A 25339-nucleotide genomic window follows, 5' to 3' on the forward strand; every position below is an offset into this window, starting at 1 on the left:
TCCAAAGACATGCAGGTTAGGTACATTGGCAATCCTAAATTGTCCCTAGTGTGCGCTTGGTGTGTAGTTGTAGGTGTGTGTGTGCCCTGTGGTGGGCTGGCTCCCCGCCTTGGGTTTGTTCCTGCCTTGCGCCCTGTGTTGGCTGGGATTGGCTCCAGCAGACCCCCCGTGACCCTGTGTTAGGATATAGTGGGTTGGAAAATGACTGACTGAGTGAGTGACTTTTCAATCCCATTTTTGTTTTTGAATTTTTGGTAAGTTAAATGCCAAGACACATAGGCTAAAGTAACCCTTGCGGGTTCACCTTCATTCTGCCTTTTAGCACCTCCTCTTCATGGTTTTAAAATTCATAACAGTAAACTTAAACAAGTTCTTTAATTTATTTCCCTGTAGCTACTCAAGCTTAGACAGGCTATTATGATCACACCTGACAGAGCAAGTGATCCTGTACAATTTGTGAGATTTCTGTGGTGAAAACCAGACCTGTTTGACTTTGTCAGGGCGAGTCGCTGGCTATGTCACGTTACACAAACGACAGTCACGGGAGCATGCTGCTGGCTGCATCCAGCTCACGAAGACTATGCAGATGAAGTCTGTGACCAAAAATCGCTTGCAAATTTATCAAATGTGACATGGCCTTACGGTGTTCCAAACATAAAACAACCCTGCACTCGGCCACACAAGCCTTAAGACTTTTTATTTTTAATATATTTAAAAACAAAAAGTCCAAATCCTAAACTTTCACAAAATGTCTAAGGTCAAATTTTCAAGAAAAGACCTAAAAAGGCTAAACCCCAAAAGAAGGCAGAGGGAAAGCAATAACACCTCTGGCCTAATTAAATGACATTTAATTAAAGCCAGAAAGTAATCCAATGAAAAATGACCGCAGACTAACACAACACACCAACGGAAGCACAAAAAGGGAGCTGAATGATCTCAAATAATTTTTGTAATAGACTCTTGCTTCAATTTATACAACACTGATTACTCCTAGTTTTACATCAGTTACACAAGTTAAACATCACAATTTTGTATAAAAGAGTTATAATGGAAATGCTGCACATTGCGATTGCTCTAGTGTTGGTTGCTGCCCTGCACCTCATGCCACTATAATAGGCTCCAGCTCCCCACCACCACCAACTAGACAAAGCAGAACACATAAGGGATGACAATAAATGGAGAAACAGTGTGTTTGAAAATATATTATCAATAAATAATTTACAGATGTGTTAATTGGCTCATTAACTGATTTGTGTGGATTGGTCCTACGATTTTGTTTTTCTTTCCAGGTCCCTAAACTGAACATCATGCAGATCTCTTCTTGTTTTAAGAATCTTAAGTTACAATATGTTTCAAAGTACAGGGTATGCAATTTTATATAAATGTAATTATTTCTAAAATATTTTTTCAAAGTTAAGTATATTCAGATATGGTAGACAGATAGTGTGGCGTTGCGGTTAAGGCTTTGGGCTTCAAAACCTTGAGGTTGTGGGTTCAAATCCCACTATTGACACTGCGTGACATTGAGTAAGTCACTTCACCTGCCTGTGTTTCAAATGGGGGGCTGGGTAACCAATTGTACCTCTTAAATGTTGTAAGCTGCCTTTGATAAAGGTGTCAAATAACAAGTAATAATAATTATTTGGATGTCACTGCATTTGACAGAATATTAAAAAAAAAAAAAAAAGGCATGATAGATTCAGAGCCTCAGCAACCTTAAATGAAATAAAACAGGTTTGAGAATGGACGGACGGACGGCAGTGTCAAACATTAACACCAAACGCTCCAGTAAATGGCTCCAGGCTGAGCCCGAGAGAGAAGGCAGTCAGGAATGAGTGCAGGAAGGCAATCACATGTGCCGTCATATGAGTAAAGGCAGGGCCGTGCAGCTGGAGTCTCAAGGAAAAATTAAACGTTCTGTAACCGAGAGCATCGCGGTGCAGTGCAGTGCCTCACGTTGGCATGCTAAAGCTAAACGCATTTCAGCTGAAGACGACGCCACGGGTCTGGCTGATCCTTGGTCGCTGCCTTTAGTTTTGCTCTTTTATTATTTCTTTCTTTTCGTTTCCCTTGTAAACACCTTTGTACCTTTTGTTCATGGATTTGTTTGTGTTAATCAGGTTTAGTTTATTTGATAACAGACTTTTTTGTTTGTTGAAGTTCTTCCCTCCTTTCTCCCCTTAATTGGGTGCAGAAAAAACAGTGGCCCTCCAGTTACTCAGCTGTGGTCAGTCATGTTAAGACGCAGAGGGTCCATTGCAGTCATTGAGTTTGTTCCTTGTTCCCCCAAGACTGTGTGGTCAAACATGGCTTCAACGCCATCATTGAATCTGATGAGGACATCAAAGGTGTGATCGACAGCTTACAGAGAAGAGGTCTACCTGCTGGAGCCAGGGCAACTATCTGACCATCAAGTTCAGCAAAAACCAAGGAGCTGGGCGGAGATCTGAGGAAGAAGGCAGACGTACGGATGTCAAACCCAAATAACGACACAGAAGCCAGGAAAGGGGAACAAAAGTAGGACGCATTGAAGTTTTACTTTAGTTTTATTGGCTCCTGTGTTTGCCTCATGATGTACATTTTTGTTAGCACATAGTAGTAATAGAGGAGAACGGGGGGGGGGGGGGGGTTCTCATGGAGATACCCACATTGCATTGAGGTGGAGGGCTGGTCTGCAATCATTTACTAAATGGTACTTAAGACCCCTTTAATGGGATGGTGCCAGTACAACATGCAAGTTTTTTTGCTTTGCCTGCCAGACAGAGGATCTTAGGCCAAAAAGGAAGACATGTGCTCCTTCTGCTTGATGGCCAGCAACCCTCGGCAGACCAGATATTTTATATGAAGATATCTCAAATACATTTTAAGGTATCTTTAAAAAAACGTGAACTTATTTTAAGATATCTCAATAGCCTTCTCAGATATCCACAAGATATCTCAAATATATTTCCAGATATCTCAAAATAGGTTCCTGTCCACTTTGAGGTATCTTAAAATAGATAGGAAGTCCCACTGAAAGAATAGAAATTTTATAGCAAATGATTTTGAGGGATCTTAAAATGCATTCAAGGTCAATTGGAGATCTCTCTGGATGTATTGCAGATATCTTGTATTACACACAAAGTTATTTTCAGACATCTCAAAATGTATTACAGACACCTTAATATGCAAAGGAACAACAGATTTTGAGATATTTTATAACAAGTTTCAGTTATCCTAAATAGTAAACTGCATTTTTAGATATTTTAAATTAATTTTAAGATATTTTAAATGTTAAATTGGCTTGTCATATAGATCTGTTTTGGTTCCAAGGGGAATTATGGCTTTTACCTGTGCTTACGAAATATAAAACTTATTATAACTGACAATAACCAGCAAAAACACACAATGAAATTACAAAAAAGGAAAAAATACAAAAAAAAATAAACTCGAAAACCTAATGGACGTCAAATGCAGAAATAAAGGAAACACCTAAATACAACTTAATCAACAAAACAATTTACAGTAAAAAAAATAAAAACAGACCAATTTAAAGGTGAGGAGGGTGCACTGGCAAAACCATGATAGCTGGCACAAACACTTATGCCACAGACGAAGAAGTCGCTTAGCTCGAGCAGCTTGCTGATTAGGTCGGCTTAACACAATATAAATCTTAAACTGCAGCCACATGATTGGCTGTTTGGAACAGCAGGCTATTTACATTAATGAGCAGGTGGACCAAGTAAAATGACAAGATAAATAATACAAAAAAAAAGTAATAATAAGCAGATACAGAAATGAAACACCCAGCAATAAAAAAATCCACACAAGTCAAACCATCCTGAAGACTTTAAAACGGTCAAAGAAGGAGATTAGCAGTTTGGACACGGATTAAACATTTGCCCGTAGTCATGAGTAAATGTGGAAGCAGAGCAGCATGAAAGTTCTGCATGACTGCTTAAAGTGATTTCATCTACTCAAGCAAGAAACACGGTTTACAGGTCTGGAAGGAAGGCCAACCACACCGGGTGGGGGGGGTCAACTTAAAAATAATGATTTATGGTCCAAATTTTAAGTGGGTACTGGCATTCTGATCACAGTTGGCCCCAACTGTGGGGATAATGGTGCTGGGATAGGCTGCATGCCCCCACACTGCTGAATTAAGGGATTGGGATAGGACTGGCATAGTGATGTAACTTGCCACCAGGCCCTCATGTTTATGTTTTTAAATATCTGCTACTTTTACATTCCAGTTTTAAGTTCTCAGGCTTTACTTGTGTAATGTGTAGGTGTGTGTGTGTGTGTTTCTCCACGTGATGGGCTGGCTGTCATCTCAGAGTGTGTTGCTTATTTGTACTCACCGGAAAGTTTTGGGAACAGCTCTCCGCTTCCATTATTATTCATTCTGTCTTACTACTAAAAAATGGTTGCATGGATTACTGGATTTAGCTTATCTACTTAATTTAAATCAGGGTAATGGGGGCCAGTGCCTATCCCAGTAGCACTGGGTGCAAGGCAGGAACCAGACCTGAATGGAGTGCCAAACTATAACGGAGCACACTCACTCTTAAACCTGTTTATGTTATACGCACATTTATTTGGTGAGGAGAAAAGCCAGAATCACCAAGAAAAACCCAGAGAGATACAATTCACAATTCAACATGCAATCTCCACATTGTAGGGTTCTGTCTGATCACAGGCTATCCTGTCATGTGCCAACCCTGGATGGGACGCCAGGCCAATACTCATGTCATGCGCACTCACCCACCCATATTGCCTCATACAGGACACAACAACAGAATTCAAACACTCAAAAGTACAGAATTCATTCAAGGCAGGAACTAGCTGTGGATCAGAGGCCAGTTCACTCAAGACCATTCCCTGACCATTAATAAACCTAAGATGCACATATTTGGGATGAGGTTACAAAACAAAACACAAAGGCAAAGGAAAAATAGACAAACTACACAAAGACAGGATGCAAGTCACTGGCCTAATTAGTATGCCACGATGATAAAATATAACAGATCAATCTCAACCCACTTTCTCCCAGGTCAGGATAATGGAGGCACAGAGCTTATTATGACAACATCAGACACAAGGTAGGAACATAATTTGACAAATGAGAGCAAGCCATTCAGTCCAGGAGGCTCGTTTGTTTAGCAAATAGCTGAGCTGTCTCAATATCTCATCCAGATACTTCTGAAAGGTTGTCAGGATTTCTGCTTCAACTCCATGCCCCAGTAGTTTCTACAAGATTCCCTCAGCTGTCTGCCTAAAGAAGCAATTCATGACTTCAGTCCTGAGTGCACTCTCCCTTAATTTCCATTGGTGTCCTCAAGTACGCGATTCACCGTTAGGTTGAAAGAATGTGGCTGGATCTACTTTATCAATGCCTTTGGGAATTCTAAAGAACTGGATGAGGTCCTCAAGCAGTCTCTGCTGCTCGAGGCTAAACAGGTCTAATTCTCTGAGCCTGTCACTGCAGGACATGTCCTTAAGTCCCATGATGCACCTGGCTGTTCTCCTCTGGACAATTTCAAGTGCTGCTATGTCTTTTTTGCAGTGTAGTGACCAGAACTGCACACAGATTGCCACATGTGGTCTCACTACTGCGTTATATAGTCTAACATACCTACGTTAATATTCAAGTTTTTTACAATATAACCTAGTATTTTATTTGCATTTTTAATTGCTTCTGCACCTTGTTTAAATGATTAAAATGCTGTGTTAATATAAAGCCCTGAATTATTTTTAGAAGTTAATTTCTATAGCACAATGTCTCCTATCTTTCATTTTGCCCTCATGTAGGACTTTGCATTTTTCTACATTATACTGCATTTTACAAGTGTTCCCTCAGTTATGAAGATTGTCCCAGTCTTCTTGAATTCTTTGTGCTTTGTTTACAGTGTCTGCAATTACCCCAATTTTAGTACCTGAAAATTTCACAAGTTTACTAACTATACCGGAATCCATGTCATTAATATAAATCAGAGAAAATAACAGACCTGGACAGACCCTTGAGGGACTCCATGGATGATCTCACTCCACATGGAGTATTCTCCCCTTATCTATACTCTTTCTCTCCTGTCGATTAACTAACTCAAGTTCCGGTTTTGTGGAGTACTTTGGATGCCTACAGCTTCAGGGAACTAATCCTAAATGGTGTGATTCCTGTCAGAATAAATTACACAAAAAGGATGCAGGTCTCAGTCACCACAATCCAGACCTGCTGGAAAGACCTCGCCCTAGGCAGCCTAACCCCAAACTCAAAAGGCATGACTATGGCCTGCAAAGGTCCAAAAATGGGGCAAAGGCTTTTGAAGTTCAAAAATCCTAAATGTCAACAAAAAATAGATGAAAACTGTTTAAAAAATGTCAATGGACAAAAACAAAAACCCTTTAATATAAATATTTTTTTTAAAGAAGACACCTAAAGGATCGACGAAAACAAAGCAGAGGCACAAAAAGGATGCAAAAATAGGTTTGCCAAAAAGACCAACCAAAAAGCAAAAAAAAAAATAAACACCACAAACCAGAAACAGCACCGTAATTCAAGAGTTGAGGGACAAAAAAAATCCAATAATCACAATAATCCAAAACTGAGATGGCCAGTCCGCAATTTCATTGGCCGCTTCTCCTTAAATATGGTAGGGAATCACCTTATTTGCAGTATTAGGTGGCTATTTGTGATGGATGGGTGGTCTGCCTCTTGAGGATCCACCCACAAAATACACATAGAAAACTACATAATAATTAAATAGAATACAATTAACAGGTATTGCATAATTAGAGAAATAATAAATGAACAGAACAATATTATCAGAAATGACAGAAAACAACAATAATGAAACATCAGCAAAGAAGACAAAAAGAATCATTTTAGACGTAAGCTAGGAGACGAGGCCTGGCTTGCTTTGTGGCTCTTATTAGGAGGCCTGACGCCCCTTTTGCTGTGTTTTAGCCTCCTGAATATTAAAATGACTTTTTTTTAACTCTTACCCCCTTTTACAGGCTACAGTTCCCTGCAGATCACCATACCACACTTACTCCTTTAAACAAAGAATTCAAGAAAAGAAGGCAACAGATGGCAATAAGAGCCCTCAAACACAGAAAGATAAATTGAGATATCAAAGCCTGCATACAAATTCAGCACTCGAGCCGATTATCATTTTAAAACATTCAAAGATCTTTTTTATCCAGCGGCTGCCAATGTGTCAAGAATCAAAGATGGCCACACTTACCCCTGCTTCAGTTTGCCGTTCTGGCCTAGAGTTCTCTGTGGGAAGAAAAGACAACGGATTAGAACTCTCTAAAGTAATACAAACAAGAGCACCACATGCAGAAAATACAGTTGAACCTTCTGGGAGACAGAATATTAAGATGGCACTACTGTTGAGATTGATGGCCAATATGCACGTCTTCTCTGTATCTATATGGCTTTTCCCGTCACTCCATTTTTTCCCCCCAGAGTTTTGTTATTTAAGGTTAGTTTATCTGACAGCATTAATATGGCACAGTGTGAATAAGTCTGCATGTCTGTACATGTGTGTCCTGTGATGAACTGGTACCCCTGCCTTGTGCCCAATGCTGAATCTGATAGGCTCCAGCTTCCTTGCCACCCTGCTCTGGATTGGTGGATTTGGAAGGTGTATGAATAAACTCCATTGATGATGTGATTCAAGTGCATTCCCAATAACAAAAGGATGTGAGGTCTCTAAAATAAAACCCTAAACCAGTTCAAGACCTTCTTTACCCTGCCTAGACTAGGCCTCAACCCATGTAGCCTGACCCTAAACTTAACAGGTGGCTTTGGCCTAAACAGGCCCAAAAGTTCAAAAATAAAATTCCCAAAATACACAGTGATTCCAATGAGCGGGGCCCTGAGTTATGATGTATTAATGTCTTAATGATGTAGCAATCCAAACCAAATAAAGATCACAGTATTCCTGGATAAATGTATGAACAAATGACGCATGGCGCTCTTCTGTTGAGATTGTTGGCAGGTGTAAGAACATTGGAGTCTGCCTGCTGGACTGGCGCCTACAGCAAGCTCCAGTGTACACAAAGCTAATGCATTGGCAGTTCCCCTCTAAATTCAGTACAGGGAAGAAGGGCGTACACGATTAAACAGAGGGTGTTTGTTGTGCCGACATATCGATGTACCGCTTCCATCAAGAACTGTATTTATTTTGTTTCTATCACTTCATTATTATGTGAGTAACACATCATAACTCAGGGAATCACCCATTAGACTCTCCCTGTATATTACCATAATACCCAATAACAAAGAGAAACTGTCAAAAAATACATTCTGGCTTGTGCAAAGTCCTAATGCCAAAACTTTATAAAATGAAAAAATATTTATTTATTATTAATAAAAGAACAAAATGTGAAGCAAAAAAAGGGTTTCCTTAAAAATAGGCAAGACAATCGAAGAGCCAAAAACCAAAGTGATAAGTAAGGAACCAGTAACAAATACAATTAAAAAAGAAACGCATCAGAATGAATGAAAATGGAAAAAGATGTGAAAATAAACATAAGCCAAAGGAGGACAATAAAAAACACGGCAAAACATAACAACCTAATCGTGTCTCCCTGATAAGGCTAAGAAAGAAGCCCATCTAACAAGATTGATTAGAAAGGACCACTATGGGTCACAATGCACAGGTATATGAAGGCAGATTAACAAGTAATGAGACTGTCCCGGTTTTTTATTTGTGGAGGTAGACGTGGGAATGCTGTGCAGGTGTGTTTGTGAACGACATACATCGACGTGTGTGTGAGAGAAACGGAAGTTGGACCACCGTAGTCTTCAGCGTCCTGTCATGGCGCACCTTGGACGTGTTGTCATGGTGGATGAAGGAGACGTTCCTATGGCAGAGGGGTGCGATTGAATTTTGTGTTAAGTTTGGAAAGAGTGAAAATGAAACGACAATTGGGGAAAAAATAAATAAATACATGGAAAGAAGATCTCCTAAGACGAGGAAGTGAGAAACGCCGCAGCCCAGCACTAAAAGTCATGTTGCACAACAGTCTGTTACTCGTCTTTGAATCGTTTTTAAAATGTTGTAAACAAGTGTATTCAAAGTGAAGGACGTTACTTTGATTAAAAAAATTTCTCATTACTTTTCAAGCAGTTCTAATATCTACACACACACACAACTAGTCAAATGTTTGGACACTCCCTGAAATTTTCATATTTTTGACTAAAATCAAACTTTCTTTTTATCAAGATACCATTAAATTGACTTTAAAAACACAGCATACACATTACTAGTGTGGCCAATGGCTATTACTGCTTGAAGTGACTGATTTTTATATTTTTATGTATTATTCATATAAGACTGCAAAGCCCAATTCTCGGCAGCCATTCCTTCAGCTCTAACCTTATGTTTAAATACTAATTTGGTTATTAGAGAAAACACTGCACTTGCATTAGCACCACTGAAACGTCTTATTATGTGCACTTGGATTGCAAGGTCCAGTTCTGGGTTCAAAGATGGCCAAAATGAAACTGCCTTGACAAGAAACATGTTAGTCTGTTAGGTTATTCCATCTGAAAAAACCGGAAGATTTTATACAAAAGTGTCCATCACTGTCGGGAGAGAAGAGGGTGTACAGGATTTAACCAGGATAGACGAAGAAAGGAAAGGCCCAGATGGACAAACGCAGAAGAGGAGAAGGACAGGAGTGTGTAGTGTGAGAAGCGAACACCTTACAGGTCCTCAGTTGGCTTCTTCACTAAATACACTCCAAATATTAGGTTAAAATGGGCAAAGGAACACAGACATTGGACAGAAGAGGACTGGAAAAGCGTATTATAGTCAGCCATTAACAACACTAGCGATGTCCTGATTGTATTTTTAAATCAATTTAACTGTACCTTCATCAAAAGGTATCAATTTCTTTTGAAAACGTGACTATTTCATAGTGTGTCTTTCTGTCTGCAGTTTCGGTTATGCAAGTCATGAGTTGACTACAGTAATTCCTCCTCCATCGCGGGGGTTACGTTCCAGAGCCACCCGCGAAATAAGAAAATCCGCGAAGTAGAAACCATATGTTTATATGGTTATTTTTATATTGTCATGCTTGGGTCACAGATTTGTGCAGAAACACAGGAGGTTGTACAGAGACAGGAACATTATTCAAACACTGCAAACAAACATTTGTCTCTTTTTCAAAAGTTTAAACTGTGCTCCATGACAAGACAGAGATGACAGTTCTGTCTCACAATTAAAAGAATGCAAACATATCTTCCTCTTCAAAGGAGTGCGCGTCAGGAGCACAGGCTGTCAGAAACAGAGAGGAAAGCAAACAATTCAATAGTGCTGTTTGGCTTTTAAGTATGCGAAGCACCGCGGCACAAAGCTGTTGAAGGCGGCAGCTCACACCCCCTCCGTCAGGAGCAGAGAGAGAGAGAGAGAGAGAGAGAGAGAGAGACAGAGTTTGTTTTTCAATCAAAAATCAATACGTGCCCTTCGAGCTTTTAAGTATGCGAAGCACCGTGCAGCATGTCGTTTCAGGAAGCAGCTGCACAAAAGGTAGCCAACATGAAGATAATCTTTCAGCATTTTTAGACGAGCGTCCGTATCATCTAGGTGTGCGAACAGCCCCCCTGCTCACACCCCCTACGTCAGGATCAGAGAAAGTCAGCGCAAGAGAGAGAGAAAAGTACGTTGGGTAGCCTCTCAGCCATCTGCCAATAGCGTCCCTTGTATGAAATCAACTGGGCAAACCAACTGAGGAAGCACGTACCAGAAATTAAAAGACTCATTGTCCGCAGAAATCCGCGATATATATTTAAATATGCTTACATATAAAATCTGCGATGGAGTGAAGCCGCGAAAGGCGAAGCGCAATATAGCGAGGGATTACTGTATTTTTAGAAGAACGTGAATGTTTATTCACAGCGAGTCCTTAATGATGTAGCACCCACTTGAGGTAGGTTTGCACAAGTCATTTCAGGGTTGTCTTCAAGCAGCAGCTTGGTCCTCCATTGAGAAGTGTGCCCACTGCTGCCTATTGTGACAGGCATTGGTTGGCTGTGGCCCTCGACTGGATAAGATGGCTTTGAATACAATGGATAAACGTTTTATATGAAATCCGACCAATATAAAAAAAGAGGAAAAGGTAGCCATGTAGCTGATGCATGGACACCAATGTAAGCCTTGCAACGAGGCTCCCCCAATGATCACAATGGAGACCAAGTTTGAGGCTTGAAAGCTCTCATATCCTTGGGGCTGGAAACACGCTCTGAATTCCCTCAATCATGTGAAACGAGTTAATTATTAAATTCACTTCAGGGGATTCAAAACTGGAGTAGGAGACTTTTCAGGTGAGCACTCATCCTTGAGAAGAGGGAAGGAAATTCAGTTACCCTGGAGGCCCATTCCTTCCAGTAGTGGACTTTCATTTCTTACAGATCAACGCCTGTTCGGGTTTGCATCCTCCTCACACCAGGAGTCTACATTCGCATGGATCACAAAAAGCAACCTGCACCCATCGGAGTTAAAATACCTTTGTGTTAAGAGTGTGACTGCGGGTACTCACTTGACTGACCGCGCTCATCAACCCTCAACATTCCAGTGGTGTGACTGCCCAATCAATCGGTCAGCACAGCAGAGCAAACAAGGTGACAACACCATATTAGAGAAGCAGACGAAGTAGTAAAAGAAAACCGATAGATAGATAGATAGATAGATAGATAGATAGATAGATACTTTATTGATCCCAAGGGGAAATTCACAAGGTATGGTAAGATTCAGTAAGGTAGATTCACAAAGTATTCAGACCCCTTCACAGTCTTAATGCTTCAATGTGTTGTAGATTTCATATGAAATGGATAAATTTGCCATTTTTGCAAATCAATCTACGCTCCATAACTGATAATAACAAAGTAAAAATGTTTTATCAGAAATGTTTACAAAAAAAAAAAAAAGGAGTACTGAGTGGAAGAGGCAAAATGTTCCCTTTGAGGGAAAAATCAGAACAAGGAGAGGTACTCAGGAGATGTAGAGTTAGAACAAACGACAGGAGACCATTTGGTCCATCAAGCCCGTTTGATTAGCTAATAGCTAAGTTGTTCCTAAAGGTCAAGGTAAAAAAAAAAAAAAAATCGGTAGTTAAAAGAAGAAGCGGTCAGCACCCACCAGAATTCTCTAAGAAGAACATTTAACTTTTAAGATGAAGAGCTTCAAGAGCTAGTCTTCCATGGGTCATCACTTAGAACAAATGCGCCACCATCATTTATAGTGTCCACGTGATGATGTCGTCAGGACACATCACTAGCAATGGACGTGACTGCCCTCTTATCTTTACCAAAGTCAGAGGTTTTCTTCTCTTTTGTAATTCTGCTGGGTTTTGTCGTTTGTTTTAATATTTTTGTGAGCTTCTGTAAAGCTATGTTGCTCCTTGGGACAAATAAAGTAGTAGATGTCTATCTACAGTATGTTTCATCTTCAGGTCCTCTAGGTTTCCTTCGTCTGCTGCCATCCAGCACGGCAGAATACTGTCTGCTGTTCTCGGTGACTAATGTCTGGAGGGGGTGTCCCGTAGATATGTCCCTTCCGGGTAAGTCTCTGTAGCCAGCAGGCTTACTGCCTAAAGCCAGGGTCACTTTACATGACATCTAGTCAGGCAGGATGTCAAACTTGACGAGTGTAGCTGCTGATCTTTTCGTCAACACAACTAGAAATTGCAGCACATGTCAAACAGTGTGACTCTGTAGCAACTTTCCAGCACAGTATCACTTTTCCAAAATATCGCAGGCTTGTCCCTTCTTCTGACAGCCAGAAACATGCTCCCTGACAAAGCTGCGGACCATGCAAAGGGTTTATGGTGTCACACACGTGTGCATGAGAGACAGTTACGTTCTGGAATAAATGTGTTTTTCCACCAGACCAGGGTTTTGCACAGTTTTCTAACACTTTCTCCCCGTCTCCGAGAGATGTCACTTCACTCCCGCAGAGCCCTCCTCTTCCTGCCTACCAAATCTATAACTTGTTATCTCGCACTTCTTTTTTGGACTCAGTTCGGTAAAGACATATTGCTGCTTTTATTTTGCTCAAATTTTGCCAAGTATACTGGGTGGAAACCCCAAGTTTCTATTCTGGTCGTCTTTCTATTTTACAAAAGTTACACCAGGTTCAATTGCACTATCAGCCCCCCTTTAGATTGATTTTTTCCATTTGATGATGGTACTAAAACATGAGACAGACAGACACACAAAATTCTCTTCTCTTTGTGGGGGTCTAAAACACCCACATTCCCTATTCCTGATCGCCACATTTTTTTGCATTGTACTTCCTGCCAAGTGCTCATTGGTTGTCAGCTCTCTTGCCCACAATCCTGTCTCTACAACTTAAGATAAAATGAAAACGGATTGATTTAGTTGAGGCCGGTCGCAGACTGGTTAGACTCCGATATGATTAAGTGAAATGAAGTCGAAGACCGAAAATCGCTGAAAACGTCATGTAACATAACTGTTTTATGATCGTAATGGTGATCATTTCGTTTCTGTATGCACATATCTTTTTCTATGTGCCATGTGTTTTGTGGGTGGTGCTACCCGCCCACCACCACAAGGGACTGCCCTCAAACCTATAAAGGCTGAGAGAAACCCACAGTCCTTTGCGGTTCATTGAATGCATTGGCGTTTGTGAGTTTCTATTGCAACTTTTTTTCCAGTGATTTTGGGATTTACTGGATTTTTGACCTCTCTGCTCCATTTTTCAACCATTCTTTGGATTCGTGTAGTGGGACATTGTTTGCCTTTGATTGCATTTGTTGTTTCAGGCAACTTATTTGGCCTCTTGTGTTCCTCTGAGCTTATATTTGTTACAGCAGGGGTTCTCAAACTCGGTCCTGGGAGCCCACTGTGGCTTCAGGTTTTTGACAACAACTGATAGCACTGATCTCATTTCATTAGCCGACATTTTTTTTTTTTCTCTTCTTATTCTACATTCAGAAAAGCACAGCAGCATGATTTTTACATTTATAAGGCATTTAGAAATAGTTCTAGTTTTGCTCAAGATTTAAATGCTTAACTCTCTTTTATTGATTTCATTATATCTTGCCCTTTCTCTGCACAGATTGCTTCCTTTATTAAACCTTAATAATGACAATTAAAATGAGCAGAACAGACACCCAGACACACAACACTGAAGGATGAAAGGCTGCGATTACTTTAGAATAATCTGGAAGAGAACAGGACATTCAGCCCAACAAAGCTGACCTGTCCTCTCCACTTATTTCTTCCAAATAAACATCAAGTCGAGTTTCGAAAGTCCCTAAAGTCTTGCAGTCCACCACACTACTTGGTCTCTTATTCCAAGTGTCTCTCATTCTTTGGGTAAAGAAAAACTAACTAATGTTTGTGCGAAATTTGCCCTTCACAAGTTTCCAACTGTGTCCCTGTGTTCTTGATGAACTCATTTTAAAGTCACCATCTCGGTCCACTGCACTAATTCCCTTCATAATTTTAAACACTTCAGTCAGGTCTCCTCTTCATCTTCTTTTTCTTAAACTGTAAAGGCTCCGCTCTTTTAATCTTTCCTCATAACTCATCCCCTGTAGCCCTGGAATCAGCCTGGTCGCTCTTCTCTGGACCTTTTCTAGTGCTGCTATGTCGATTTTGTAGCCTGACTTTAGCGGTAGACCCACTAATTAGTAAATAATGGATTAATTAAACAATTAGATAGATAGATAGATAGATAGATAGATAGATAGATAGATAGATAGATAGATAGATAGATAGATAGATAGATAGATAGATAGGATACTTTATTAATCCCAAGTGGAAAACACATTAGAACACCTCAGAAAAAGAAAATCTAAATGAAAATATTGTTAAAAACAAAAAAAATTACATTATTCAGTCAGTCAGTCATTTTCCAACCCGTTATATCCAACTACAGGGTCACGGGGGTTTGCTGGAGCCAATCCCAGCCAGCACAGGGTGCAAGGCAGGAACAAATCCCCAGGCAGGGCACACACACACACACACACACACACCAAACACACATTAGGGACAATTTCAGATCGCCAATACACCTAACCTGCATGTCTTCGGACTGTGGGAGGAAACCCTAACAGACACGGTGAGAACATGTAAACTCCACGCAGGGAGGACCGGTGAAGCCAACCCAGGTCTCCTTAATGTGAGGCAGCAGCACTACCCACTGCGCCACCCTATAACTGTTTAGTACATTTTAATATAATTTTTTTTTTTTTCTAATTCCTATATTGTTCCCAAAACACAGAATCTGGGAAATAACAGTTCACTTAATTAGCTGAGGTGTCCAATTAAAAACAAATCCTGATTGGAACCAAACCCTGCAGCCACAGGGGGTCTCTAGGCCCGACACTGAGAACCCCTGTGTTACAGAGCCTATCTGTTCATAATAAATGTTTAATTTTTAAAGATTCCATGTTTACCCTTTTGTGACTAGCTGGGGTCTGACAGACCCGCTCTACTGTCCCCCCGTGGGCTTTTTTTCCCCACAACACCTCTGTTTGATAATCATTAATCCTCGGCTAAACACAGAATGCCACCAACACTCAAGAACACCTGGCACTATATGTGGCATTGCAGGCCCCCTACCTGGCCATAATGAGAACAGGCAGTGTGGCGCAGTGGTTAAGGCTTTTGGACTTCGACCCCTGAGGCTGTGGGTTCCGATCCTGCTTGAGAAAGTCACTTCACCTGCCTGTGCTCTACAATCGTATCTCAGACGCTGCAAGTCACCTTGGATAAAGGTGTCAGCCAAATAATAAGTAATTGTAGTAACTTCTCTAGTATGGGCAAACAGCTTTGCTGCCATAAAGCATGTGCCCCAGAAAGAGCGTCACACAAATCAGAATGTTATCCCAAACTGGACGGTTTATTACGATCGTGTGACCATCACTCCCCCACACACTGATGTACGTGTACATTCGACACAGTCAGGAATTCCAATTTTCAATTTTTCAGTGACACCTACAGTAGTCTGCTGTGGCCTTTCATTAAAGGAGAAGAAGAAAGGCATGATGGGATACCGCACACAGCTCCCATGTGCCCATTTCCACAAGACACCCCTCTCTCCTCCTCCCAGAAATACACGCCAGCCAAACAAACTGAAATGGAGGCTGACTGTTACAAGTCTGTCACCGCTTTACTCACATCACATCGTTGGTAACCCTAACGGCCGTCCGTGCCTTTCAGGAGAGTGCGAGTTCAGCAGAGCTGGCCACTGGAGTCATCAGGAAAAACAGCTTGGCTCCTCAGCAAAAATGTTAAAAAGGCAGGTTTTAAAAAATAAAGAAATAAAATACTGGGCAGCAGAGCAGCACAGTGCTGCCAGAAATCCCCTTGGCATGGGGTTCAAATGACAGACTGGTCACCGCCTTTGTGGAATTTGTAGGTTTTCTTTGTGCTTGTGTTCATTTTCTATTCTGGTCTACTGAGGACATGCATGGTCAGCAAGCTGCCGATTCTAAATGGGGGCGCAGTAAACGTGGGAGTGCCATCTTCACGAGTGAGCCCAGCAATAGACTGGCATCTCCTCCTGTGACACTTCTTGCTATGTGACCAGTGCTGCTGGGATACGCTGTGCCCCACCCCAACCGAGGCCCATTAGCTTGAAGTGAAATAAGCAGTTTTGAGAAGGTTCTGCTCCTATGACTTCATGTCTTGGTATTCCGGACAAATCTGTTGGTTTAGTTGAATGGGGACTTCACATTTGAAGGGGGTGTGTGCACGAGTGTGTCTTGTGATAAAATGGCACCCCTTTGGGGGGGGGTTTGTGTACGCTAGAGTATCCCCCTCAGAATGTGAGAGACAGAAGCATTTTCTAGTAAACTTTTTTCCCTGGAAGTATTCATTCCAGTGAACGACGTAAACTGGAAAGGTGCATTCCTGTGATATTGAAAACACGGATATCACACTCCGTCTTGAGTAACAGTAAGAGCCGAGTGCATCATGATTATTAAAACACTTAAACGTGTATGGATTTACATTTTTAATAGCCACGGTTCCTGTCGAAGGCTCTTGCCCTACTTGTACCCTCAGTGCCTTTCCTCTCTGTATTCTTGTGTGTGTCTGAACGTCTCTTCACTGGCGCTCCATCCCACAAATGTGTTCCCGTACAGCCTGCTCATCTGCGAGGCGCCTTTCTCACCTCCTGTCTCAGCTACGACTTTACGCCTCCTCGTGTGTCCCACATGCGCACTTCCTCTTTCGATTTTGTCACCAAAGCCAGGCTGACCAATCAGATTGCTCTGAGGGTCTCAGTGTTTTATTATATAGTAGGTAGATAGAGATGCACATGATTAGATTGTGGATGGGGGCGCTGGGCAGGGCATGGGCACCCACCCGCTTTGCAATCCTCCACTTCAGTTTCTTGGTCTGGCTGATGTTAAGTTGCTGACATATCTCAAAGTCCAATAACATCTCTCCTTTGACTCGTCGCCCTTTTCAACACAACCCATTAGTCCAGAAAGTTTCTGCCTGTGACATGAGCTGGTGTTGTATTTATTGTCTGAGGTGCTGTGTGTGAACAGAAAAGGTGACTGGCCTGCCGATTGTGGTGCTCCAGTGTTGCTCACATCCACAGTCCGCGAGCCTCACAAATTAGTAGCAGTAAATCAGAGAAGGGCAGCAAATGTGAAAGGCCGAAAAACAAGAAGGCCAAAGTCTGTTCCATTACCTGCCATGCCTGCTTACAGACCTGAGGTACCATGAGCTCTAAAGTCGAACGGATGTAAAGATTAGACGGCCCAGCTCAGACTTTACTATTGAATACCCAAGGTTGGCCGAGGTCTCCAGGGCTGTGACAGTCGGATTGTGACTGTTATAACGGATCATAAACCCTCCAGTGGGTCATTTTCTCTTGGAGTTTTTTGTTTTCCTGTCTTCCATTGTCAACTGGCCACAGTTCAACAATTAATCACATTGCTGAGCTCCATTTATGCTTTTCTAGGTTACAATTCTCTATGTGACTGGACCCTGGCCTTCCTGACAGAGAGACTCCAGATGGTCTGAATTGGAGATACCACCTCCAGCACCATCACGCTTAATGAAGGTGCCCCCCAGGACTGCATTCTCAGCCCATTTCAGATACGCGTACAGCTTTAACACCATTAATATGAAGTTATGAGGATTGGTGGGCTGATCTAAGTGTGCCATTATGTTTCATAACGTGTGCAGTCATCAGAAAGACCCATGCTGTCCAAACCCCACTGAACATCAAGGGCTCTGTAGTGGAGCTCCACATTCCTATTGAGTCCATTAACCCCACCAACCCCCAAAAAGGCCTAGCAACATCTCCACTACCTTTGGTACCATACCCAAAACTCATTCTACAAGGGCACTGTAAGTGTCTCTCAACAACAGTCAGTACACACAGGTGAAAAGACCACAGGGACCTCTCTGTCCTCCATTAAAGACATCTTTATCAAGCGACGCATCTGCAAAGCCTGTAGCATTGTGGTGGACAGCTCTCGCCACTCCCACCGTCTCTGTCTATCTGGCAGAGGATCTTGTGGCTTCGAACCAGTTCTGCGACAGCTTCAACCACTTGGCAGCCCCAGGACCCTGAACTCTGTGCGGCCCCCTCACCCTCAGATCTGTGGCTAGTAGTTAGATAGATAGATAGATAGTGTAGTTGGCAGGATTAGATAGATAGATAGATAGATAGGATAGATAGATAGATAGATAGATGATGTGAAAGGCACTATAGATAGATAGATAGATAGAGAGATAGATAGATAGATAGATAGATAGATAGATAGATAGATAGATAGATAGATAGATGTGAAAGGCACTATATAATAGATAGATAGATGTGAAAGGCACTATATAATAGATAGATAGATAGATAGATGTGAAAGGCACTATATAATAGATAGATAGATAGATAGATAGATAGATAGATAGATAGATAGATGTGAAAGGCACTATATAATAGATAGATAGATAGATAGATAGACACTTTATTAATCCCAAGGGGAAATTCACATTGTCCACAGATTTGCAACACATTTGTTATTACTGTTGTCTCTGTTAATAGTTATTAATTACTATTTATTTCAAGTTAGTACCTATTCATTTATAGTAATAGTTTGTTTTCTTTTTACTTCTATTGTACTTGTCCGGTGTTTATTTCGCACTGCGGTCCTGGAGATCTTTACTTTGTATCACTATACGCTGCAATATGGTGTACGGATGGTATGACAATAAAGCCCAGTGGCTGAACGTAAATTCATTTTGAATTTTTGTTACGATTAACTTCATGTTCAGTCTGCCAGTGTTTCTCAGACTCGGTCCTGCAGGTTTTTGTTCCAACCAGCTTCTGTTTTTAATTGAACTCCTGGGCTAATTAAGTAAACTGATATTTCCCAAGTTCTGTGTTTAGGGAACACTATAGAACTTAGAAAACTATATATATTAAAATGTACCAAGCAGTTATATAGGAATAATGTATTTTTTTCTTTTTAACAGTAAAGTATTTTCATCTTGATTTTCATTCTACTTTTCAAGGTGTTCTGATTGTTTAATCCATCCATCCATTTTCCAACCCGCTGAATCTGAACACAGGGTCACGGGGGTCTGCTGGAGCCAAACACAGGGCACAAGGCAGGAACCAATCCTGGGCAGGGTGCCAACCCACTGCAGGACACACACTAGGGCCAATTTAGAATCGCCAATCCACCTCACCTGCATGTCTTTGGACTGTGAGAGGAGACCGGAGCGCCCGGAGGAAACCCACGCAGACATGGGGAGAACATGCAAACTCCACGCAGGGAGAACCCGGGAAGCGAACCCGGGTCCCCAGATCTCCCAACTGCGAGGCAGCAGCGCTACCCACTGCGCCACCCCTGATTGTTTAATTAATCCATTATTTACTAATTAGTGGGTCTGATGCTAAAGTAGTTGCAGCCTTTGATTATTCCGTGTTGTTTGCCTGGGTGTCTGCTCTTTTGCTCATTTTTAATTGTCATTATTAAGATACAACAAAGGGGGAAAAACCACAAAGAATGAGCAAAGTATAATGAAATCAACAAAAGGGAGTTAAGCATTTAAATCTATAGCAAAAGCAGAAATATTTATAAATGTCTTATAAATGTAAAAATCACATTGCTGTGCTTTTCTGAATGTTGGATAAAAGATAAACAAAAATCCCAGTAAATTAAATGAACTCCGTGTTATCAGGTGTTGTCACTGATTAGGAATGTGGTTGGAACAAAAACCTGCAGGCACAGGGGGTCTCCAGGACCGAGTTTGAGAAACACTGGTCTAAACAAACCCACGATTTCCGTGTACCGATTCCATATTTAGAATTTGTACATTTTTAATTTCTATCTACCAATGAATTTGTCAGAACGCTGTACGGCCGCACCGAGTGACGAGCTCAACACAAAAATGAATTGAACTGAATTAACAAAGAAAGTGGCCGGAACAAAAACCTCGGGCCACCACGGGCCATCCAGGATCAGAATTTGACATTGTGGTCCAACAGTAAAAAGAGAAAATATAAATGTGAGCTCCCGTCGGTGCCATCATGTATTGGTATACTGTAATCAACTTTCTTTCAATCCAACCCGGACATTCAAATATTAATAAAAACACAAACACGCTGCCATGAATGACTCCGACATTGAACCAATATTTAAAGCCGACAGTGGCGCGCACGGATGTCGGCCCGTGTAATCTTCTTACGAGCCCGAGGTCGGCCCCCGTTGCTACGCGGTGCTCCGCCAGCCTCCGGCGCTCCATTGTTGACATTTGCCAACCCCGCCGCTCGCCACCTCAGGCGGCGTCACACACCCCTCGTGCCTCCGCCCTTTCGGCCACGCCCCTTTCTTCATACCTCGACGTCTAAAATCCGCGAGCCGCTCGCTCGCAAGTCCGACGCCCCTCCCCCTGGGTGGTTGCGTAACTGGCCGCCACGTCCATTCATTGTGAGGACGGCGTCCTGCTGTACGGCGCGCTCGGGCTGCCAAAACAAAGCAAGTGTGGCTGTTGTTATTGGCAGTCGCGGACACCAGGGTGGAACAACAATGGCTCATCGATTGGCAGCCACGGTACGCGCTGTCGGCAGCCCCGAGCATCACCTGTCAAGCTCCGGCATCAACCGAGTGTGCGTACCTGCGTCGTCCTGTCCATCCTGCACCAACACTGTGCCGTCCTTATGGATAATCACGCTCGCTGCCCCTTCGATCCTCTCGGCACCACCGGGCCGTCCTGTCCGAGACCCCTGCAGGAGAGCCTTGCAGCACTGGAAGCAGACTGCCCATGCCTGCTCCTCGTTGATGGGCTGGCTGTAGAGCTTCAAAATCTCAGCGAGAGAGAGAGACGGATCGCCTTCGCCACTGTTACTGCCGCTGCTGCCCACGTTTACATCCCCGGCACTCGTGTCAGCGGCAGCGATGAGCTTCCCGGCCTCGTCCCCCTTCTTCGCCATGCTCTCATTATATCCAAAGGAAGGGGAAAGCTTTAATCCCGAGCCGCGCCGGCACTCACACCGACTCTGCCTGCCTCTCCATTCAATGAGCGGCTCTCCTCCTTGCAGGGATTTCTTATCCGACTAGGTCATATGACCGCATTTGCTTGGTCTTAAAGCCGTCCGGATTGCGCGATCGTGCAGCAGAGTGCGCACTACCCTGGGGGCGGCTTCATTCTAGAACTGAACCAGAACGCACTGGAAGCAAGAAACACGACTCGGAGCACGCTTCGGATAATAAATCGATATTTAATAACGCCTTACTCAGACAGAGGGGCTCTGCTACGTGTGGTCGACTACCTCAAAACGAGAGGCATGGGTAGGTATTAGATATCAAAACGAGAAAAGGCTCCCGATTTTAGTTAAAACTGAAAAGAAAAATAAACTCGCGGGAACAGCCACGGTCCACGAGTTCTGTCGAGTCGGGCAGCTTGATGGACTGAGCCCAGTGGACCGCGGCTGACACTTAGGACAGGGCAGCGCCTGAGCGAGGGCTCCCACTTCAGTCTTCTTTCTTGCTGTCTAATACCCGATACATCCTTTCACGTGCGTTATATTCCTCCTTTCGTTCTACTTTTGTAATATAGCGCCTTTCACATGCATGTTATATTCCTTGTTTCTTTTTTCCTGCCTACATGATATAACGCATTTCACATACATACTGTTTTACGCTAACTACCTAAAATATGATATAGCGTCTTTCACATGCATGTTATACTCATTCTTTCTTCATACCTACCTCATGTAGATTCCTTTCACATACATATTAGGCTCCAACTTCCCTATGCCTGATATAGCGCCTTTCACATGTGTGTTATAACAAGTACAATACACTTTCTTCCCACGTCATCTGGCCTCTTTCCACGTGCATATTGCGCTCTAACTACCTAAAACCTAATATAGCGCCTTTCACATGCATATTATGCTCCATGTTCCCTTCTTTTTACTTGATATAGCGCCTTACACATACCTGATCTTTTTCCTTTCTATCTACCTACGTGACGCAGCGTCTTTTACAAGCGTATTATATTTTCTTTCTACCTGATATAGCGCCTTTCACACGCATATTAAGCACTTTCTCTCTCTTTTCAGCTCATTGCTAGGGTTCGTGAGTGGCACGTATCGCCATGTCTTGTAAAGCATTTTTAAATTAAAAATATAAAGCAAGTTCGAACGTGCGCGGATGACGTGATATTCAGATATGTTAGTTAACCGTTTTCCGACGTTTGACATTTTAAACTTGTTTATTTGCTTCATCAATTAAACATTTCTATACGATATCATACAAAAAAACCCACTTTAAATCTTAAAACAGTAAATTATTCAATAAACAACTGAGGTTGTTTTCAAATAATTTCCCAAATTCACCATCGCTTTTTAAATGTGACCTCGCAAATTCTGTGCATCGCGAGATCCTCGAGACCCCTCGGCAGAAATGGAATTTCGTCCACAAACATCCTGAATAAAAAAATAAGCGAGTGGTCCGAGATGGGAGTCATGCAGACAGATCGACCACGCTGAGGGGCTTGCCTTCGTCTTTTACACACACAATAGTCGCCAAGAAAAGTGTATATATATATATATATATATATATATATAAAAATGCCGTGCCAAAGTCTCCCGAAGTGACGTCTAATAACGGAGGCGGTTTTACAGCAAGTCTTCCAAAACTAGTTTACAATAATAAAAAAATAAATGAATAAAGTTAACTGGACAAACAAAATTAATAATACGATAAATGACAATTTTATGGGATTATAAAAACATCACCAGCTCAATCCTTCTTTCAAACAAACACATAGGAATAAAAGAATTACTATAGATTGATAGGTAGAAATTACAGACACTCAGTATCATTGAAAGATAGAAACTATATAGTAAATATAAAACAGAAATAAACACACCATAAATCATTTATATATAGATATGTAAGGAACTATATACGAAACATACATAGATAGGAAAGGCACTACATGTCATCGATAGATAAGCCATGCGCCAAATCCTGCTGCGTTAGGCTCCGCCCACAAAACCCCATCCTCCGCGACCATGAAGTGGACTTGACGCGCCGGGCGTCTCGTTGATTGCGTCTTGTTGTGGCCTGCTAGACTCTGGCGCGCCCTCTGCTGAAAGAAGAGTGAATTGTCTCGAAAGCAAAGTGAGAGAGAAAAGGCGCTCGTGCGCTCACATCAAAAGCTCCGGATGGCTCGTGGCAGTGCGGGTGGCGCTTATGATCCCACTGCAGTCCGATTCCTGTGTTTAAATGAAGGGGAAAGAAAGAAAAAAACATGAACCCTACTCGTGAGTGGGCTCCTTATTCGTTTTAAACGCCTCATTTTGTTTCACACTGACGGGCGCAGCTGCGGCAGTGACGCATTGTTAGTTAATATCAGAAAAACGTGACTGAACCAGTGCAGACATTATAATAAATATTAGACAATAAGTAACTCAAAGTTTCATTTCAAAATTCAAAGCTCAGCTGGAGTGCTAAGAGGTCGGACGACCCCCCGGACTGTCACTCATCAGATGGCAAGCAGAGACACTTAAAAAAAAAAAAAAAAAAAAAACTCCTGCCAAAGTCTAAAGAAACCTCCGTGAATGAAAAAGCAACACGCGATGTTTTTAAACCAAACTTCAGCCGAGTAGGACATCTGTCCCCCACCGTGTGGTAATGTGGGAGGAATACGAGGCGACAACGACTGGCGCTTGTGCTGTGAGGTCGAGGCTTTGGCACCGAGCCGTTTCTAGAAGTAACGTTATGCCCACCGTTGAAGAGATCTCCCCGTTCTGACCTCTTGTGTCAAGTTATATTCTCCACTTCTATTTTGATAAAGTCCGTGTGTTATCTTGCAAAAAAATATAGCTGAAAATCCGGGGGATGTTAACCTTATTTTTATTAAGTTTCTATGGTCCACACATACCAGTAACAGCGTTTGAGGTCGCCGGCCCAGCGTGAGTTTAGTCAGCCGTAGGCCCCGCACTCCCCTAAGGCCGCCTCTGCTTTAAAGAGTAATAAACAGTAAATCCAATTACCATTTGTTGTGCCCACCTTTTGCCTTTCAAACTGCCTCAGTCCTCTCGGGGTCCTCTGTCTGTCTGTCTGCAGCTGGTTGTTGGTCCCCGGCCTCTTGTTCCACTCACCCCAGTTTGGCTGTCGTCTGTCCAAGTCAGCCCAGAGGCCTCCATGATGTTAAGCTGGCTGCTCCCCCCCCTTCACACACACACACACACACAGAAAGAGGACCCAAGTCCCTCAGTGTTTTGGACAGCAGCACAGTTGTTGTTAATGAGGCTCTCTGCCCAGTCCTACTGGTATTGAAATGAAATAAAGAGTGTGAGCCGCCAGCGGGCACCTTCTGCATTAAATGGGGGACTGGCACAGGAACTGCAGCACATCGTAGTGTCATTTCATTTTTTACTCCCCGTTTCTGCGATTTGGACTTTACAGCCATGCTGGACTCCTGATTTCAGGATGGTGTCCGTTTGGTGGAGTGGTGGCCTTGTCTGCTGCTCTCACTTTCTGTGGCCAACCCCATTTTATCTGCTCCTCCACGTTTTCCGTTTCCTTGTGTGTCTTTTAGAAGAGCTTGGGCAGCCCATCTTGACACTTCCCTCTGTTATGGGGGGGACCTCACTGGAGTAGGATGCCCACCTTATGTTTTGTTGCTCTGCTCCCACTTGAGGTGATGATCTGCAGGTTCAGCTGTCCCCTGTGCCCACCGCCCCTCACCTTTTCATTTCCTCCTCCCAGTTCTTCCAGTTTCAGTTTAATTAGCTCTTAATGACACTCGTCATCAGCACGCCTTTGTTTAAACTGGGGGTCCCCAACTCCGGCCCTGGAGGGCCCCCAGTCGCTGCAGGTTTTCATTCTGACCTGT

At 42.5% G+C, this 25339-nt stretch overlaps 1 protein-coding gene across 3 annotated transcripts in view; it reads right to left on the minus strand.

Annotated features, from left to right (window-relative positions):
- LOC114663692 (protein spire homolog 1-like) overlaps nucleotides 1-21534 on the minus strand; it is a 98369-nt gene extending 76835 nt beyond the window's left edge. For all 3 annotated transcript variants that reach the window (XM_028817601.2, XM_051935969.1, XM_051935970.1), the window contains exons 1-2: nucleotides 21107-21534; nucleotides 7224-7258 (exon numbers count right to left, since the gene is read on the minus strand). In XM_028817601.2, coding sequence (XP_028673434.1) covers nucleotides 7224-7258; nucleotides 21107-21422 — 351 coding nt within the window. In that variant the 5' untranslated portion in view covers nucleotides 21423-21534. The remainder of the gene's footprint in view (nucleotides 1-7223; nucleotides 7259-21106) is intronic.
- Between the last annotated feature and the right edge of the window lie 3805 nt (nucleotides 21535-25339).

This window comes from Erpetoichthys calabaricus, chromosome 13, assembly GCF_900747795.2.
Source record: "Erpetoichthys calabaricus chromosome 13, fErpCal1.3, whole genome shotgun sequence".
Lineage (NCBI taxonomy): Eukaryota > Metazoa > Chordata > Cladistia > Polypteriformes > Polypteridae > Erpetoichthys > Erpetoichthys calabaricus.